The sequence below is a fragment of the Aythya ferina genome (genome assembly GCF_964211825.1).
Source record: "Aythya ferina genome assembly, chromosome: 15".
In the NCBI taxonomy this organism is placed as follows: domain Eukaryota; kingdom Metazoa; phylum Chordata; class Aves; order Anseriformes; family Anatidae; genus Aythya; species Aythya ferina.
In genome coordinates, this window is record NC_140314.1 from 8,481,211 (window position 1) to 8,502,662 (window position 21,452).

General features: G+C 36.3%; 1 protein-coding gene across 3 annotated transcripts in view; it reads right to left on the bottom strand.

Annotated features, from left to right (window-relative positions):
* The window catches only part of IQCK (IQ motif containing K), a 54,603-nt gene that overhangs the window by 22,803 nt on the left and 10,348 nt on the right, over positions 1-21,452 (bottom strand). For all 3 annotated transcript variants that reach the window (XM_084536726.1, XM_084536727.1, XM_084536728.1), the window contains exons 5-8: positions 20,211-20,263; positions 20,016-20,093; positions 9,475-9,559; positions 3,920-4,031 (exon numbers count right to left, since the gene is read on the bottom strand). In XM_084536726.1, the coding sequence (XP_084392852.1) occupies positions 3,920-4,031; positions 9,475-9,559; positions 20,016-20,093; positions 20,211-20,263 (328 nt within the window). The remainder of the gene's footprint in view (positions 1-3,919; positions 4,032-9,474; positions 9,560-20,015; positions 20,094-20,210; positions 20,264-21,452) is intronic.

The window sequence follows — 21,452 nt, forward strand, 5'->3', positions numbered from 1 at the left end:
CACAGCTGAAATACAACAGGCAGGAACAGCTTTGATTGTGGTCCTTGCTGTTGGCATAGATGTGCAGAACCATAAGGGTGTTGTCATTCATTACTGTCTTTGTTAGTTCTGGGCTGCCTCTCAGCGTATCTAAATACCCCCTCAGAGGAATCTACTCCTATTTGTACTGGCACCAGAACTGTTATCAGTGCAGGCCAGTCCTTATGCTAACAACAGTGAATACTGAGAAGGAGCACTGTAAGAATGTCATGCATTTTGAAGTGTATGCAGAACACCAACTAGTTCTGCCATCAGTGTTGGACAAGTAGGTTTCTCCATTGGATACTGTCTAGTGAACTTAAGTTTTAATACATACACTATAAATCTTCCAAGATCACAATGAAAGCAGATTTCACTGGACATATTCCATTAAACAGCACCATACAGCTGAAGCTAGCCTGCAGGAGTCTCCATCCAGCTCACATTTTCCCTGGAGATCACAAAGAATGGCTGTTTGGGCAGGAAAACACTTCCAACAGGAAGCTGCTTTCCTCGCACTTGCAAACATGCAAACCACAGAACTATCCAGTGGCTGCTGCTGCTGTCACCATCTGTCAGTATAGGAAAAGCACAACTGGAGTCAGACCTCCCTCTGTGTAAGAGCTTTGTCTAACATAGGTGAGCCAGGAGCAGTTGCTGAGGTTGTCCAGGCCCTGGGCATGGTGGCCGCAGTACTACGTCCACCTTGCGTGACTCTTGCAGCTGCCAACATTAAATCACCTGGCGGTACCAGCCTGTGCATGTGACTGGCAGGTTAAGCATTGCAGATGACAAGAGGAGGAGGCACAAAGAGGTAGCTTCTTAACATCTTACCTTGTACGACAGGATGACAGTTGCCACTGATTCATTTCGTATTATGTGATAAAATTTATTATTATGCAATTATGTAGATTACTTCAGAAATCCAGAGCAACAAGTTAAAACAGTCACTTCCAGTACTGCCTGGAGTTTGCAAGTGGGTTTAAATACTCTTCCACTTCACACAATAGAGGAGAAATTGTGGTACAACAGCACCATGTATTAAGACATCTATTTGAAAGATTTATACTATAACTACTGCACCTCATGTCCCTTAGAAACATCCAGTAGGAATACCTACTCACCCAGTTGTGATTGCAGAAATAATTGGTGTTTTACAGACCTCAGACTGCTTAACAGCAAACTCAACACTGAGTAACTGCAACACTGCCCTGACTGGATCTCTTCATAACTAGTGCTATCCAACAGCTATACAAGTATAACTAGGAAACAATTGGAAAGAAGTTTAAGGAATCAAAGGCTTGTCAACAAGGAAGCTTGAAAACATAGAGACCTTACCCATTTACAATTTTGTGTTTGCTGGTATTATGAAAATGTAGCCCATCTGGAAGTGCCAGGATTTCACACACAAAAAAAATCTAGCATTAGTTTAAAATGTTGTTATTAGCCCCAAGCACCCATTACATTTATTTTATGTGAAGGAAAAAAAGACATCAAAATATGGAAAGCTGAAAACAAGACGCTACTTTGTAATTCCTGTTGTTACAACGATTGTTATTAGTGACATATTTTCCCCTTCACCTTTAGGCAAGCTTTTCTACATAAGATTACAAGCACAAAGGGAAATGTTTGGAACTTTCATGTCATCCTTTTAAGCCTGATCTACTTGTGACTGGATAGATAGACTGGATGCACAATAAAAAGTGAAAGAATAATTGCAGTCCATTAGGTTAATGACCTGACTGCTGTTAATTCCTTTGGCATTTACTGAGCATGGACTATTTTATAATTAAACTGCTTGGTAGAAAAGTTTCATTGTATCATTTATTAAAAAGCAGGACGATTTTGAAATTAGCAGTAGCCACAAAAGGTTTGACGACTAAAGTTACTGAAGAACTGCAAGACCCTAATTATATTTATATTTAGGTCAGAGGTTGGACTCGATGATCTTGAGGTCTCTTCCAACCTAGAAATTCTGTGATCTGTGATATACAACAAGCCCTAACTGCTCCAGCAGTGATATTAATAAGTACTCTTTGTGTACGGACATCCTTACTGTAGTTTCTAAAACAAAGCATACAGTGAGAATGTCAAGCACTCAATTCCAGAATACCCTATTTTGTATCTGTGCATGAATACAATAACTTCACATAATTTAGAAGAAGAATTAGCTTGCATACAAAATAGTGAAAGAAACAACATTTGAATGAAGCCGCAGTTGGAAAAATTCCATGTCTCAGCTTGGACTTTAAATGTCTAGAAATTGGGCATGTTGCTCAAGAAGTCTAACCAAGAAAGCAGTGACAAGGCCTGGAGACGCAGTGAAGAGAAACAGCTCCAAACGCTGACCTACAAATATGCAGTGCTTCAGTAAAAATGCCTAGGTCATTTGACAACACTGAGACCAAAGGCAACCCGTTACAATGAAGCTGCCCAATTCCAGATTGCGCATCAGCGATTTTCTGCCTCTTGAAATCCAGTTGATTTTTCTGGATAATTGGTATCTGACTGACCAGCTCTCAGTATTTTTAAAAACTTTCACGGAAAACTGATTCTAAACTCCCTTACACTACAAGAATTCAAACGTAAATCTCTCTTTTCCCAGTGAAGTCCCACAAACTCAGAATTAGGCCATTGACCCTTTTGTGGTCTGACCTGAGGAGGTCTAATACTTGCCACTGACTGTTAGCTCCTACCAATCATCTGGAGGCTGGCATTTCTTCAGCTGTGAACAGTAACCAGCTATGAGAATACCACCTCAAATTCTGCTCCATTTAACCAAGCTGTGGGCTTCTGAAAGGGATTATCCCTCTCTCCCCCAGCTCACTTCCTCTGTTGTGGTACATACAGGGGTCACATGAAAACGATGTCGTAGGAAACTAACACTAAAACCTCTCACTGATCCAAAGCCATAGTGCACTTAAACAACGGCTGAAATTGATGCAATAGATACAGGGTGGGACAGCCCTTCTGGCAGGTCAGAATGAAGGACCACACAATGGTGACTGGTAAAACAGAATTTTCCCTCTCAAGAGCTCACGAGCCATATAGCTGAACGACCTCTTCTACTGACTCGTAATTCACATCCCTACGTGTAGTATCACATATGAGTCCAGCCACAGAGGCTGAAAAAACGTAGACTGGTTGAGGAGCTAGCAAATCCTCCTGCGTTGTTATTAGACAAAGAGAGCAGGCACAGAAAAATCATTATTATACCACTGTGCCTGAATAAGTAAAGAATAACTCCAGCCCTGTCAGTAAGGCCTCGTCCACAATCACAGCAAAAAGGAAACATGGTGCAGTGCTGGTTCTTAAAGCAACCTGGCCTCATATCCCTCAGCAAATACTGTAAGAACAGTACAGGCCAACTTCTGGAAGTTGTAGAGCTTAGGGATATGGTTTAGTGGGGACTGTTAGTGTTAGGTCAGAGGTTGGACTCGATGATCTTGAGGTCTCTTCCAACCTAGAAATTCTGTGATTCTGTTATAAATAACTAGAGGAAAATGGCAGTAGAACATTTACCAGATAGAAATACTGCAGTTCAGAAAAACTACAACACAACCTGTCTGATAAAAAACAGTACTCGAATGTTGCATAGCTGGTAGAATTTTAATCCTGCCTAGGAAATACTGTGCCACCACATTACCATAGTCCTGTGAAGTTACTGAGCTTTGGCCCAGTATCATACTTTCCATTGGCACTTTCCGTTAGACAAGCAACTAACTTACATAGTAACTGTAAAGACATACCAGGCATTTCCGCCAGACATTGCCTTCTTTTGTCACTCATGATCAGTGTTCCACCGTGTGTCTTATTTCTTAATACAACTTGAAGTATAACAATTAAACACTTAATGTAAAAAAAAAAAAAAAAAATCATTACAGTAATTTAATCCACTTACCTTTGTCTTCCTGCTCAGTCCAGAATTCTTCCACTCTTTCAGAAATGTGTTCTTCCTCTCTGAACTGCTTTTGCCACTGACGTAGCTCTTGTATTTCCTTATCACAGCGGACCTGGAAAAGGAAAACAGAATATGCAACTAAAATTATGTACATTTGTGTTACCCAGGATGACAAGAGGTATGACAAGAGGTATTTTTTCTGTGGCTGGGCAAATATGTGACATACGTCCTTTTTGCAGCGCTTGATATAAAAGTGTGATCCCAGAGGTTTACAGTTTTCAGCTTAAACAGAAATAAAAGCCACATAACTGACAAACTCCTTTGAAAACATAAATATGCCAATTAGGGGATCATTTTGATTACCAAGGACTCCTGAGAATGTGATTGCAGTGAGACACTCATTCTCTGAGTTAATTAAAATTTAAAGCATTATAGTGAAGGGTATTAGTGCCTTTAGAAAACCACAACACTATAAAACCAGCCCATTGACCAACATAATAGAACAGAAGAGGCACATGAAGGGTCATACAGCAGGAAATTTATTCCAGCAAATTGATTCACACCTGCTACCAGCTGCAAATAGGCTTACTGACAATCTCAGCCACAGAATTTTCACAAACAGGAGAGCCATTAATCTGTTATTTAAAGTAATTGGAATGCATTACATGGTATCCATTCTTTGGCAATCACCCCTATGAAGAGCCTAATCCTGCTTCCATATAAAATGACAATAGTCACAAGCCTTGTTCCCATTTAAGTTGAATTCCTTTTTTATTGCTTTTGTACTGGTATGGATTCTACTAACATAAGAAAGAACTTATCTTTTACCAGTCTACTTAAACTTGCTCTAAGCAAGACTGGATTAAATAGCAGTATGTTGCCTGTCATATACCTTGGCATTCACACAATTACTATCTCCAGCGTTCGAGCAAAAATCCAGAAGAGAAACCATCCCTTGGACAACAGCAGGAAGGGGACATGCTAGTATTTGCTTAAACAATGGGAAGCGTTTATTCTCTTAGAGTCACATTCAAATTATAATAACATTATTTAAAATGGAGTTTCTGTGTGTTTTTTTTTTCTTCTAATTGTTACATAGATGAAATGCCATTACGTTTTAGGACTTAACGTCCTAGTTATTCAGGCCAAAATTGAGTAACATGGTCGAAACAAGCAGCAATAAGATTGGTTTCTCCTAGACATGTTTCTACTTTCATGAAGCTGACTACTTAAATTTTCTAGTGACTTTCTTATATTTATTTTATTCTTACATGATATGGTAATGAGTTTGCTGTGTGATTTGAACACTATTACTCCACTCCATTACATCCCAGTTTTCCCATGCTTTCCTGAAATGCACACAGTGCAAAAGAGGATGCAGTTTTCCACTTGTTAAAAACATTAATCAAAATAATATAAATTATTTAGCAAAAGTATTCTTTCCACACAGAATTTCTCCTTTGTGGTGCAACCATGAAAGCAACAGACAGCAAATGTACTCCAAGAGCAGTTTTCAATCCACTTTTAAGAAGATAACTTGCCATATTTCAGATATATATTTCAGTGCATTGACAGACCAGAAATACAATGCAAGGTTATAGGATCAATACAGACAGGGAAGACTTTTACTTAGTGACTTGACATCAGATACCTCTCAGGCCTCTTAAAATATCCCATTATACTAATACAGGTATGTATTATCTTCTATAAAAGATATATTTAGTTCTTTCAAGGTTAATATAAAATTTCAAAAATTAATAACAACATTAATTTAATGTTACTAGCTAAAAAAATCAAATTATTTTTTAATTAAAACCATCAAATAATGTTTCAAAAAAACCCCAGTATATTAATATCTTAAAATACTGCAAGGTCCAATATCAAAACCAAGTAGTGAACACGAACTCCCAGATTTTTAGAAATGTGTAAGAAAAAGGAATGCAAATCTGTCACTTTCAGTAAAACAGGTGATAGGAACTTAACAGAATCCTATCCACGCGTTCCAAATATTCTTAACAAACTCTAATTTAGCACAGCTCTGATAATTTAGCAGAAAGTAACCTCTATTTTGTAAATCAGAGTACAATTCTAGCACAATTAAAAAGCCATGACTCATCGACCAAATCTCAGGTAAGTAATCTAAGGTTCAAATCTTGTCCAAACAACTGATGACTCTCCTGCAGATCAACAAAGCATGAAGCACTGAAGGAGTCTAACAAAGAACTGAGAGAAATAATGTGTCTCTTTAAAAACCCAAGTCACCTGACTGAATCTACATTTGCTGTTAAGAATGGCAAATATTTGCGTGACCTTCTGGGTTTGAGCCTTTGCTAGTCACCACACCTTGCTGGAAAGGAAAATAAATTATGACAGCAAAAGCACGAGAACACTTTGTAAGATATAAAGATAAACCTACTTCATTTTGGATTTAATTTTTGCTCAAACAATATTTATACACAAAAGAGCACTGAATATTTTCGTAATGCTGTCCAGTCTAAGCTCCATAATATTACAAGATTTACATAGTCAAAATACACTGTGTTCAATGCTAGGCAAGAATATGTCACAACATATTCTTGTATATAAGAAAGGATAGTACTATGGAAGGATAACATTAAAGCTTTGGACAGAATCATTAGAGAAAATTCTATTAATGAAAAATTCCTTCTGCCTAGAATAGTTACGCAAATTGTAAATATTAAAAAGACCCCAGAGAATAAATGGCACTAAGCACAGATCCAGCAGTAGAAGAGTGAAGAAATACATTTTCTTGAATTGGAAAAGTGCCTGGAAAATTGATATCTACCAATCAAGGGTTTTCATCAGATATTGGAGTACTGCCTTGGCCCATGACAGATGAATGGAACATCAATAAAAGAGGATGTGAGAAGTAAAGAGAAAAATCTGATGAAAGAGCTGTCAAAAGCCTTATTCCAGCTGTTCTTTCTTGCCTCAAAGAGACCTCTCAAGATGACATCTTCCCTTCTGATCTCCTCAGAGTACTATGCCAGACTGTTCTTGTGTCTCATATATACACATGCAACAAATGACATTATCATTACTCCTTTGGACTACAGTGGCTACCCAATATTATGTTATTTAGTCCTGGAACTTCAAGACAGTTTCTGCCAGGGATGGGAAACAGATAATTTTAATTAAAGTTTCTTTGGAGCAAGCCTTCATATTTGTAAATCAAGCACAAGATTTCCACGGTCACAATGGATGTGGCAACAGCAAATTGCCGTTTTGCTCAAAACCCCCTACACCTTTCTTTATGACAAGTTCGACACCCAGAAACCTTTCCCATTAGGGTCACACAACAGCTACTGTCACTTCTTGGTAGCTTTCTTCTGCTTAGGTCCTATATAAAATTCTGCAATCTAATTAGTTTTCTCCTTTTTACCAGAAAATGGTTATAAAAGTAATTGGATTGCTGTTTGTGTTTCAGAGTGCAGCCTAATGCTTCCGTAGCTAACACTGCTTTTTATTATGGGATTTAATTCTTGATTAAACTTGAAATAAGTACTCATAAATGTCTTTGTATGAAAGATTCTAGCAAAGGCTTTGTGGATGACAGCCATTAATTATCATTACCACAACAAGTATTTTTCTGAAACCTGCTTCAGATAAGGAGGTATGTACGCTTTTAATTAACTTTTTATTATCAGAAAGTGCTCGATATCCTATACCTATGGGTTTTTTTTTCTTCACATAGAAAAATCCTTACTGCCTGACACCTTGTTTTTGCTGAATCTCATGTGGTTTTGATACTGGCACATGCAGACAGCTACATGTGGCAGAAACAAGTGAAATATCCATGCAAAGATGCAATGCTCAGTCAGTTGTATGACTAAATAAAGTCTACTGCCTAGATCAGTACGGCTAAAAAGGTATCTCAAAAATGGAGATTCCATACAAGATGTGTCAGTGAAAAATTATCAGCTGTGGTTTCTCACACTTTATATGACACCATTTAAGAATAAAATAAAATAAAATAAAATTTCAAGGTTCATGTCTGGGATACTTCTTTTAAAAGCATATCATCTGAAATATTTTCTAATTTTTCAGAATCTACTTTATCATTACTGTGATAAATTCTCATTTAAATCAAAGATAATGTCACCCTGTGTAATAACTTGTTACTAATGATTTTGACTTTATATTCTGATTTTAACGGTAAGTTTTAAAAGCCCAAGTCCTTTCAGTTATAAGAAGCTAAAATATGTAACAGCTAATTTTATAGTCTGAGTTATTTTCTCTGTCTTCTGCTTTTTAAAGCTATAGTTACCCTCTCATTTCTAGGAACTGGTTTAAAATTTTCACCATAGTATTTATCATTCTAAATTTAACACAGTGAGAAGGGACAGTGCCCTTTGGAACCTTCGGTTGAAGCACGAGGTATCTGAGCAACCTTGCACTGCTCAGCTCTAATGGAACTGTTACTGGATGTTTGCCTTTGCAATAATCCACTGTGAGGATGCCTGCAGTGATATTGTCAATGCTAATTAATGTTAGTGTCATCATCTCTGTTTGGAAAAAACAAAAAAAATCACGGAAAACGAAAAACAGCAAGTGTCATAAAAATCTATCAGTCAAGAAGATCATTTCAGGATTATTTAGTCATCTTTGTCTGCCTGGCACATTAGAGTAGCAACTCTTATGTATTCATGCTTGTTAAAATAGTAAAGAACTTAACAGAGAATGTTTTGTTCTGATTGTGATTTAAAGAACACCTGATGTAGAGACAGAGATGCCTTACTGTCCAACACAATGAAACTAATGCTATAGCTGGAGGCTTTTTACAACCTTAAATTTTGAAAAAGGCAGTCAAAGACGCTTCTTTTGTCACATGGATTTTAAGTCCATTTTTTCGCAAAGCATGAAGGTGTTAGAGCCTTTCAAAGAAAGGCTTCCAGAATCTTTTCAGCATTTTCAAAATCATTTATATCCTACCCTAGACTTAGCACTGCTGTCGCACTCCAAAATAGTAGTATGAGCCAATCTTCTTCATAATTAATTTATGTTCCTCTCTTTTCCCCCTTAAATTGGAGACTGCATTAGTGCTATATTACTACTATGGCTTGCCATACCTGCTTACCATTTTGTTTTTCCTTTCCTTGAATAACAGCCTTCATTCCTTTCCTGTATCTCCCGTCTTGTTCTTTGTCTCAATTTTATCTTTGTTTCTATATGCTTCTATTTCTGTACAGACCTCACCAGTCCTCTTTGTGTACCTCTACACTCACTTAAATATCCCTGAATGAAGCCAAGTAACACTTTAGCAACTAGCCAAAGATCAACTCATAAAAAAAATAATATTCCAACCTTCAGTGGATTTTATGAGGAAAACAGGGCGATTACATCAGCATAAATGCCTGTGAAGAAATTGTAGTCACCAGGCATAAGGCATAGCAACATCCAAAGCCAATGAACCATGAGGGTCTCAACAGCTATTTATAGTATCCCCTACTTAAAATTTATGTAAGGATTTTCCCTACGGCCTTCACAGTCCTACAAATTCAACATCAAGCAAAGTAATTATAGATTACTCTTACCCGATAACCTCTCCAGAACGACTGAATTATTATGCATGCTTCTTCTTCTGATAGGTGGAGAGACAGAGGCATTGGTCGCCTAGGACTAAAAAAGTAAAAAATACATTTAAAAAAAATAAGATTTTGTAAAAGACAGCCCTTACAAGTAAATGACTTTCTTCTTTAGCAATATATTTTACAAAAAAAGAGAAAGGTTGTTCATGTGCTTGAAAGTTAAAATATCTTATTACTCTGAGATACTGAGATAAAAGGTGCAAAGAATACCTCCTTTAAAAATGTATCTTTTGTACATTACAATCACTTCTTCCTTAAAACAGTAATATACAAATAGCATATCAAATGCAGTAATCTTTCTTGCTCTTCTACATGGATTTTAAATTCCTACCACTATGGTAGAGTTTGGGCTGGTGGTGGGAAGGGAGTGAGAGACAGAGACATGCCATTTGTAAAGCAGAGAAGGTTCTAATGTGCATGCAACAATGAACAATTTTATCACATAAATGTTTATAACTTAATGTTTAAAGTCGTACAACTTAAATACTTTTTAGTACATTCAGCTACCTTATAATTTCAGTTAAAAGTGAAATGTACTGAAAAATTAAAAAAAAAGATAGTTGTGTAGGCACAAACGTGCATCCATGCTCAGAAACATCTAAAGGAGCTCTTAAAAGGCTGAAATTTTACTTTTGATAATGTATACACATCGCTTGGTGATAAAAGAAAGGAACAGATATGTAAAGTTAACAATTTTCAGCCACAATATATAGTAATTGAGAGCATTTATGGTGATTCTGTTGCAGCTATTTTTAATGAGAAACTATAATTACATTTCAGCCATCACTAACAAAAATTCAAATCACAGTATCAAGCCGTGCTTTGCAAAAAAAACATTTTCTATGGATGTTAATTTATTTCTCACATACATTGATCAAAACACATCTATCTGGAAGAGGAAATTACATTAATTTATATGGATTTCTTTTATAATGAATATAATATATAGTCTTTAAAGCCAATAGAGAAATATAGAGCAGTAATGTTACTATTTATGAAAACACCATTTATAAGCAGTAGGCTTGGCACAATGTTAGAATGGTGCCACGCTCCCGGCATGGGACACGGACTGATCACAGCTTTGACTTGGAAGACCACAACATGAGTTTGGACTCAGCAATCACTTGGATTTAACTACCAAATATGTTTTTATCAGTATTAGTCTTAAAGTATGCCTACTTGAACAAAACTAGTGACATATGCAAACTCTGCAGGAATATTTATAATATTTATATAATAAAGACACATATCCTACAAAGACCATAGATAAACAAGCTATTCATCCAGTTCTGCACTTACTGGCTAAAGCATTACTTCTTCTGTTTCTTTAGGAAATATAAGTATATTCCAGCTCAGGCTAGGAGGCTTGACAGCTTACATTTTCCTTTCACTTAATTTAATTTCTATTAGTCTCTGCCCTAGTAAGCTTCCTATGCTCTCCAAGGCCTTTCTCTTAGGGCTTGTCTTCACTGAAGGAACACTTCAACTTTGAGCACAATCTTAACTGTTATCTAGCACTCTACTGACTACACCGTTTGAGTCAGTACACTCAGCTAAATTGGTCTCATCATCATGTCAGCTGGGTTTTGGCCTACATTTATTTCAATGTGAAAGAAAAACTCAGTCTGTTTGGAAGAGTGGAAATAAGGCGAAAATAAAAAGAGGTCCTTCCATTAAGCTAAACAGTTTTAGTTCTGTGAACATTAATTAGCATTTCTACAGCTCAAGGGAATTTATAAGTGCTAGATAAGCAAGGCTTCCTGAGCTAACTCCTTCTATCATCAGACTTAAAAATATGAAGTTGGACTGTGCTGGTTTGGCTGATAGGCTTTCATTCACTGTTTTATTTTTGATCTTTTTGAAAACCAAATCTTAGAGTGTAAAAATCACAGGAAGACCTACATATTTTAAAGCAGTTATTTCAAAGACACTGAACTTTCCTAAGAAGGAATACATCTGCAAGGCCAACTCTAGCATTGCATTGCTTTCATTTATAAATTATAAAAGTATGTAGTTTAGAATCCCACACTAAATTTGAGAAACCAATATAAAATCAAGCATAAAAAATGGGACTTAATTTTCAGTATGACATTCACTGGCAAATATCAATCATTTCAGCAGGGCAGCTTTAGAGAACAAAAGTTATGTCAGGTCCATTTTTATCTAAGAGAATATATGCAATTGGCTTCAGGTCAAATAAAAATAGAATCTGAGCAGAGGTAATCACCCATCAGCAGTGAACAAGGAAAAGAGGAAATATGTCATTTGTGGCAGAAGACAGCTGTATGACTCCAAGAAGATTAAAACTGACAGTGAAATGCACCGTAGCTACATTCTGCTTATTCGGTCTTTGATTATGCACACTCTTAAATGTCCACACACTAAACATTTTAATATCTATTTTGATATCTATCATATATTGAATAAAGTAAGTTGCACCTGTAAAAAAGTATCAATAAAATGTTTTTTCTGAAGTATATATTTTGCCAAACTTGAATAAAGCAGGCACTGACCAGAGGACAGTTAAATGCCAATAAACGTGTTTCTTGCTTTCTGAGCAATCAAGATTTTACAGATCCTGATTATGTGTGATACTTACTAATTACAGTACATTATGCAGGTGGAATTTAGCACCCAGAAGAAATAAAAAAGGCTTTCATTAAATAGATGTATGAGGTACTGAAAGACGTTCTTACTGAAGGCACGAAGTATCCATAAAAATTATCTTATCCTGGGCAGACTACAGTCAAAAAAAAACAACCATGAAGATGGACTAACCATACTAGTTCCTTTCCTGTTAAAACATGGTAACAAGAAACAAGTATACTGGCTCTGTGGCATAACTGACAGACAATTGCTATTAGAGCAACACTAGAGTTATAAAGTCCCTTGGTTTGCTCAGCCCAGAGCAGGCCAAGGGTAGGCCTCATGGCGGCCTGCAGCTCCCTCACGAGGGGAGCTGAGGGGAGCTGAGGGGCAGGCGCTGAGCTCTGCTCTCTGGGGACAGCGACAGGACCCGAGGGAACAGCACGGAGCTGGGACAGGGGAGGGTCAGGCTGGGGGTTAGGGAAAGGTTCTGCACCCAGTGAATGATCAGGCACTAGGACAGCTGCCCAGGGCAGTGGTCATGGCACCAAGCCTGACAGAGGTCAAGGAGCATTTGGACAACGCACTCAGACATAGGGTCTGATTTTGAGGTGGCCCTGTGTGGAGACAGGAGTTGGACTTGTGGGTCCCTTCCAACTCATGAAATTCTATGATTCTATGTGTGTCTCATCTCCTCCTGGAGAGAATCCGGGTTTCTCAATGAACTTGCAAGGAGGGGGAAGAACCTCCATTTTCTTGTCAGCAAAACAGACAAGGAACCTGTACCTTTTTGTCAGCAAACAGGAGCAGGCTCACAGTCACACTGATGGACTCTGTATACAGTCAGTATGGTTGTGCAGCTAAGTCCAAAAACCTCAGTTGTCACTAATCTCCCATCTGTCCTACAGATAGGTCTAACTCCTTCCTTGAAAAGGAAATAAAAATAATAATAATAATAATCAAGGAAAAAATCACCATGTGTAATTCAGGATTTTGTAATTGCTCTTTTTTTTTTTTTTTTTTTCTTTTTCCCCAATCCATTTCCTAACAGTAACAGAAAACCTCCAAATCAAACCACCAGTCTTGCGGCAAGGTGCCTGCAAGACCACTGTGCTAGCTACAGAGCGCCAGTACCTGTGACAGGATGGAGTGCAGGTGACAGTGAAGTACCCAGGTGCAGTCAATAAATGATGAGGGTTTTCTCTCTTTTCAGAAAGCTAGTCTCTTGAAATAATGAAGTAACCCTTCATAACAAGCATCAGGCCCTCTGGAGGCCTGGAAGTTTCAAGATGACAGCCCAAACCACTCCACCTTTAATTTGACTGTGATGGTTATTGTTCTTGAATATTTATATCATGTATGAACACATGCAATGACAGAGTCACTACAGAATTCATAATCTAAAAGACAAAAGAACAGACCAAAGAATAGGAAGAAATACAAGACAGGCAAATAAATGAACATGGTGATCTGCTTAACTTTTAAAAAAGGATTCTGATAAAGTATTAGGTTTGGAAAGTACTTTTGCTTGTTGGCCTAAACAATCAAAATATTTTCTCTGTAAATTTGTCAAAGTAGATTTCTTTTAAATTTCCAGTATTTCTTATTCCCACTCAGAGAATCTAGAAATATTATAGTCAAAAAAAAAAAAATCTATAAATGTTTTTTTTTTAAAAAAAAGGTCTATAGAATCTCTTCTTATACATACTATTAAGTATGTAATATCTACCCAAAAAGCAGGAAGACTACTGCTGACAGAAAGTGAGACTGAAATACTGATTTATCTGACCTGGTATTTAAAAGCAATTAGATATATTAACCACATATTACAGTATCACTGCATGAACCTCACAAGTTTCCAGGGAAAGATTCCTACAGACACTTGATAAAAATACTCCTGGAACATTTCCACAGGCCAAATTGAGTGTGAACTGAGACCTCTCTTAACATTATTAGTATTAACACAACCATTTGACAGTCAGAAAGAAAACACTAACCACTGGTTTTCTTTTGCAGTAATCTAAACACACTATAATTAGAGAAAACATTTGAAGAAAAAAAATCCTCATTAAGAAAACATTTTTGTGCATTATATGAAGGGCATATTTCTGAAGGACTGTGAATGTGGGCATAACCCAATTTAACTTTCTGAAGAAAGGAAGTGCAAATGAGCAGACGTTTTGAAGTGTGACTCCTGCTAACTGTCTGAACTCTTCTCTATCACCTTCTCCAAGTAACAGTTCCTTGATGCTGTCAATAGCTAAATGAAGAATAAAAAAATAAAAACACACAATATTTTGACCCCTTTTGCCTGCTTCTATTCTCTGAATCTTCCACAGCTTTGCTGGCTCATGCTTTTTTACTTTGAAAACCCTCAAACATAAAGGCAATAGATTGTGAAGAAACAAACATTTCACTTTTAAATCATCTGTTTAATTGCTATCACCAAAAGAAAAAATATGCAAACTTCAGCCTTGATTAATCTTATGGTTTTTGATAACATAAAAGGATGAATAAATCTAATGTAAAATACATTAGTGTCAGCTAGATATATTCAACCCCTTCCACACCTCCATATTCACAGTGCTGGAAAACCCAAGAGTTTAGTCCTGCTTTCCTTTCACCACAAAGCATTTAGGAAAAAATATCTACTCCATGCAGTTTCATTCAGGTTATTACCTACTTCTACATAAAGACTTTAGAATGGGGACAATTTTGTGCATCCATTATCATTCGTAACTGTAGTAGCAAAAAAAAATAAATAAATCTAGATAAGTTATTGGCATTTAGAAATAAACTGTTACTGTCCCCAAAATATTGCAGTATAATAAAACTATAAAAATACATTCAGAAATATTATCAAAGTGGTCATAATGATAATATGTATGCATCTGTTAACACAAACTATTGATATAGTTATCTACCTATTTATAATGAAGGAAAGATGTCGTAAAAAGAAAATATGGTATGGAACTAACATGAGACATTTGGTAAGTAAGGACGCAGGGTCATATAACAGAGAATGAGGTAGAACAGGTGAATGGTAACAAGAATACAAGAGAACAACAAAAGAAGAAGAAGAAGAGAAAGCACAGCAAGAAGCCAAAATAATAACACAAGAAGTATCTTTTGTCTTAGTTTCTGTCTGAAAACTATAGTGGCTTTCTTCCCCCTTAATATGCTCTCTACATGTGCAGAACTTATCCATTTTAATGATAAAACTCAGCTCTCCCTTTGTTGCCTCAATTCTCTCCTTTGTGGGACAAATATTTATGCTTTCTTTAAGAGTGCAGCACTGGACTGAAGGAAACCAAACATAGACCCATTCCAAAGTCCACTGATGTCAGTGGAGAATTTTCCATTTATGTTTGTATACTTTAAATCAGACCTCATATCCTATAAACATGAACAATGAACAGTAGCATCAATAGTCTCTAATTAGTGCTCTAACAGCAACATTAGGAAGACATCACAAACCACTAATACAGTTTCAATTTTCTCATTGCCATTTTGACAATCTTTACATAAATTAAGGCAAGTTATGGTGCTGCATCAGGATTTGTAGCCATAAAACCTCAGCCTCATAAAACACCATTATGCAATATAAATATTTTATATATAAACTTTGTGACAGAAGTTCTGACAATGCAATTTTCCAAAACACTGTTTTTAAATCAAAAATTTTCTCCTTCATTAATTTGACATTCCAGTAACGTGGAAGAATTCAATTCTTTGCTTAGATCCACAAAGAATAAAATCCATACAGACATATCTGTTGGATTTTTCTATTATAATAAGTAAAGATGCTGCTCATTACACTAAAAAGGTACAGATCAAATTATTAAGAGAAAAATAAAGAGAAAACATCATGCAAATGAAATCTATACTAAAAAAGGCTAACTTAGACATAGACCAGTGAAATACAAGTGTGCAGAAAGCAAAGCCTGTAGAAAATGAGCATGTTATGGAAAGAAAGAAATCAGTCACCCATGCAAAATTACCCCTATTGGCCATCTGAGAACTGATAATGAAGTCAACTGTAAAGGCAGCTGAGACCAGCACGCTTTGTCTAATTAGAATACTGGGAATGGATGAAGGGGAGAAAAAAAAAAATCAATGCGTATAAATTCATATGCAGATATTTGGCAAAAAGCCACTACTTCATATTTAGTAACCATTTATAAATAAGTAAATAAATATAATCTGGCCACTTTATTAAAGCAATTATAAATTTATTTGCTCTATATCTGCACATTTGTTTCAGTATACACAGATATTAAACCAGGAAATGGGACCTTCTGAACTGAGTATCAGGTAAATATCTTTATACAGAAAATGAGGAAATGCAGATAAATCAGCTTTTGCAAACAAATGTTTACTTATAAAAGGCTTCTTCAGTTCCTATAATCCCTGTAATATAAGCAAAGACTAATCTGCAACAGCCAGAAAAATACACACAGTTATTACTAACCCAGATCCATACACCATTTTCCTTCACTGAACGTAAGTTAGAAGATGAACTTGAATGATACTGTCATATTATTAAATCCATGTGACAGCAGACATTTATAATGCCAGTATTTTTCAGAGCAGTGGAACGTTTTTATTTAAAATTGTTTTCTACCTATTTCTTCCATTAAATAGACTCAAGAGGGTTGGCTAATGATACTCCTGTGATGCTCAAAATCTCAGCCTATCTATGGTAGAAAAGCAAAGATGAAGTAGGATCAGGGCATAAACACAGGTCAAGCTCTTTCCTTCTCCCTGGTTCAGTATATACAGTCTGGTTACTTGTGATTGAGCTTCACTGCTATTCAACCAGAAACACCACTGGCAAATACTGACAAAAGGCAACTGTGTTCCTCATTAGCATGTTTAAAGAAGGAGTGCAAAAACATCCAAGACTTAAATTAGATTTATTTATTTGACTATATCATTGGTCTTGAATGTAGGACAGGGACATCAGTATGTATGCTAGTAAGTTTCCAAAAACTTTTGTTAGTTGCCTGTTAAAACTACAGCTTTCTGTCTTCTAAAAGGTACAGCTTTAGACAACACAAATTGTGTTGTCTTAAAGTATCTTTAAGACAATACAAATGCTTTGTGCTCTTCTGGAATTGAAACGTAGATTACCAGTCAGCGTTGAAGCTGCTCCCTCTCCTGCTTTTGAAATCTGCTTCAGTAATCAAGGATTCCCATGGGATATAACATTTTGTCAGTGCTGTTGGTACTATACAGGGCACAGCGGAAGACAAGGTAACTATACTAAGGCTTTTATCTAATGATGTCATAGCAATTATTGTAAATACTAAAGCTGGAAACAAATTTGAAGTAATTTTACCAACTTCTTCACCTACAGCAACCAGCTTTTGAAGCTACAATGTTTGCATTCAAAATTCTGGAAGCTGATGCAGTGTTTGGCTCTCCTTTTAAAGAAAAAGTAGGCTGCAAGATCTCATTTAGAAACACATCATATGGGGAGTGAGGCTCATAAGACTGTGGCTTTGACTATTCTTAAAAAAATTAACATCAAAGAAAAAACTGGAGGCACTGGAAGAGAGCCAAAAAAAGTCATACTCAAGTGTGGAATATATTAAAAAAGCTGGATCTCTGCAGAAGAAATATTTAACCTTCTTTTTTTTGTTTTAATTTTTATATCTTTTTAAGCATGAAGACAGCTTCACAATCATAAACCCTATTTTAATACGGTTTAGAAATGTGTTCCTCTTTAACAGACCTTCCATTATGCTTTTCAAATTTAGACATGTAACTAAAAAATCAACAGAAGAGTTTACTCCTTAAACCTGTAGCAACACCTTTTTCTTCTGTTTCTTTAATATACCATCTAAAAGGTTGGAATAAGGATGTTTCCCATGAAAACCTGACCAACAATTTTTAGCATATTCTGTTACATATATTCTGATCCTATTAAAACATAAAACCTGTACTACAGTTAAAAATGGAAGTGACAATAAAATGTACAGATTCAATTACATTTTAAATGTCATATCCAGGACATAATAATAAATTCTCATTCCCATTTAATATTGCAATCTTTCAGTTTGCTCTAATAATGATTACTTTATAAGCAATACTTGTTGAGAAATCTGTAATTTTAATGTGTTCACAAAAAGTTGATTTTTAATAAATTATTTTTAAAGGCCTAATTGTTTAGAGGATTTCAGATCAAGTGTGTATCAATTTAAATAGGACTCTGACTCTTCAGTGTCCTTGTGGATCCGTCACTACGTTATTCAGGAGCCCAAGTCCGAACAGAAGCTATGAGTCATTCAGGCTGTGATTCCACAGTGTATTTCTCTTGTTGGCAAAGCTGACTTAAGCAGTTCCTGCCACCACCTCTATATCTTACCAGCTTATTTGTTCTCTTCACCTTGCCCCAAGCCCTTCATTCTAATCTTTCATTTGTGCCAATGCAAAGGCCTGCCTGGCTCCCAGGTGAACCAGATTGGAGAAACAATCTACAATTTAAATAGCTATACAAACCCCTCATATTTTGGCAGAGGCATTTCTAGCTCAGGGGAAGTCCCTGATCAGAATAACCAAGCATCTTCCCCAACAGGGTGATATTAGGCTGGCTAGAAGCATGCTGAAGAACAGGAGAGAGCAGGGAACAACTTAGGTCACCTTTACTTCCAAGAGGAAATGTTTGTAAAACTGATCTTTGTTATCTTAGGTACAGATGTCCACCCTCACAATTCGATGGTATCAGAATTGCCTTACTGTCCAATGGGTCCTCAGTATGCATAAGAATTGAGTAGGACAACCCTACTGCATTAAACAGGAATTTTGTTGGCAAGGCCAAGTGATTTAGAGAATTAAACTATTACAAGAGTCCCATCAATGGTAGGTTTGAACAACACTGGCTGGGCAGTACGATGTAGCAGCAGGTACCTGAACGTAACAGAGTTGAGATGAACTGGGTCATCACAGAAAGAAGCTCAGAAGCTTCCTACACAGCTTTAACTACATGACTACCTCTAAGACAGCCAAAGTAACTGTGTCTTAATCACCAATTTGTCTCCAAAGACCAGTAAATGCCAATGAGCTTTACTCTGACTCAAAGCTTAAAGCTTCTCCAAAGGATTTTACTCTAAATTTCACATGACAGAAGTTCAAGAAAGCTCAATTTCCACGTAAGTAGCATAACAAAACAAACATGCCTGCAAAGATGCTCATCTCTAAGTTTTAACCAACCACCAATCTAGTCTCCAATTAAGTTTTCTAACAGAAAAGTTCTTCCAAATCTAACCTTCATTTTTTTTTTTATTCTCTCACTGTAGTGTATTACTTCTCTTTTCTCACACAACAGCTAGATTGAAAACAAACTGTAACCTCAAGGACAGTAACATTTTCTCAAAACTGATGTGTCGCTTGGTTCTACAGTAATAATGAGGAACCTAAGACTGAGACTGCCAAAAGAAATGTTCATTTCTCAAATGCAAAGTCATAAATATCAGCATAAATGCATTCTAATGCCAAGGATTATTACAGGTATTTTCAAAACTGCTACTTACAGCTAGGGAAAGAATTTCTAGACTACGTATCCTCAAATATTTCCACAGCAACACTGAAAACATTGCTTTGTTCCTTAAGAGAAATATATTCATAATACTACCAGGCTATTCAAATGTCCCACACTCTGCAACAATTAAAATGTTTAAGAATTCTAAACCAATTTATCTGAGAACAATGCCGGTACAAAATACCTTGCAACTAATGCATGGCAAAGTTCGAAAGCATCACATAGTTCTCTGCTGCACACAAGAATGGGCATTCAGAGGGGAAAATTATAATGCATTGAAGCTCTATTACTTTTTTGTAATAACTGAAGGAAAAGAATAAAAAGATAAAAGGTTACTCTGAATACTGCAATAACTTACTGGTTCTTTAGCCAGTTGTTAACAAAAGGAATGGAAAAGAATTCTGTGAATGACTCATCTTTCCTCTTTGGGTTGTGGCTGATAATGAAAAAAAAAAAAGAAAACAACTTAGTTTAAATTGCAGCTATTCAATTTGTAAATTAATGTATTTGAATCACTGGGCATAATTAATAGTAAAAGCCATGATCAACTTACTTGTATAACCACTCTGTTAGGAAATCACAGGCAATAAATTTCGTCCTTTTTCTCTAAAGACAGAAGATAGTTTCAAATTATTTATTATCTTTGGATTGGTCACATGTTTTTACTAGTGGAGAGGAACAGAAGCTAAATTGACTGCTTTTATTAAATAAAATATACAGTACATTACTCTGTCTACTTTAATATTGCTACTGCCAACAGCCAGTGGCTCAGCCAAAATTTTAGACCTTTTGTGGAATGCTTTCAAGCCAAGTTAAAAAATGAGTGAGAAAATTTTACATATACTATCTTGATATTTGCTGCAGTATAGCTATAACAAATATCTCTGAAGGGCAATCTTTCTTAGTGGCAATCTCATTGCAAAGAAATTAACAGAACTCATATATGAAAATCTGTTGTAAATTACTTCCCATTCTGTTCAAAGCTCTGTTATCATACTTAAAATACTTCATAAGATTCCAAGGCTTAGAAAGAACACCGATGAATATTGTTTCCTCTTGCATGGAACCAGCTTGAACGCATTGTGCATACTTAGACACCCCCCCAGCGTATTGTATGGCTGCTCAGACAAAATCATCCACTGGGTAGTCCGGAAAAGAAGGCACAAATCAAGCACATGCAACAACAATCACAGACACTGTACACATTGCAATCAGGCAAAAAAAATTCAAAGTCTGGAGTCTTGGAGCAAAATGATTGTGCCCTTTGTTCCCACTTCGGAGATATCTTCACCACTAAGGGGAATTTGGCAAAATGCTTTGCAGTTAGGTATCCTTAGCGAGTCGCGCAGCCAGGCCCTATTTATCTGGACTGCACTACATGCTATAAAATACTTCTTGAGTTCAAAATTCAAAGCATGAATTTTGATCAATACAGAATTGATTATAGCCTTTCTTTTCTTAGAGGTTTCCTCTCTGCATTACATCCTTGCAGATTAAGTGTACAAATGACTACAGGTGCTTATTCAGCATTTCAGAAACCAGAGTAGCCACGATACAGAAAACACAACCTAGACTGCTGGTCAGAATAACAGAATTTATCTAGTTTCTTCCAGACCACTCTTACACAAGATGTGTTATGGACATACACAACCTGACAGTGAATACTTAGCCCCTGCTGAAGAGAGGCATTGAGTGCTTTATCAAAATAAAGCCGTTTAGCAAAGAGAAAGGTTATCCCTACCCAGAAGGTAACCCTTACCCTGTCAGATGGGGGACTCAACTGCAATTATTACTT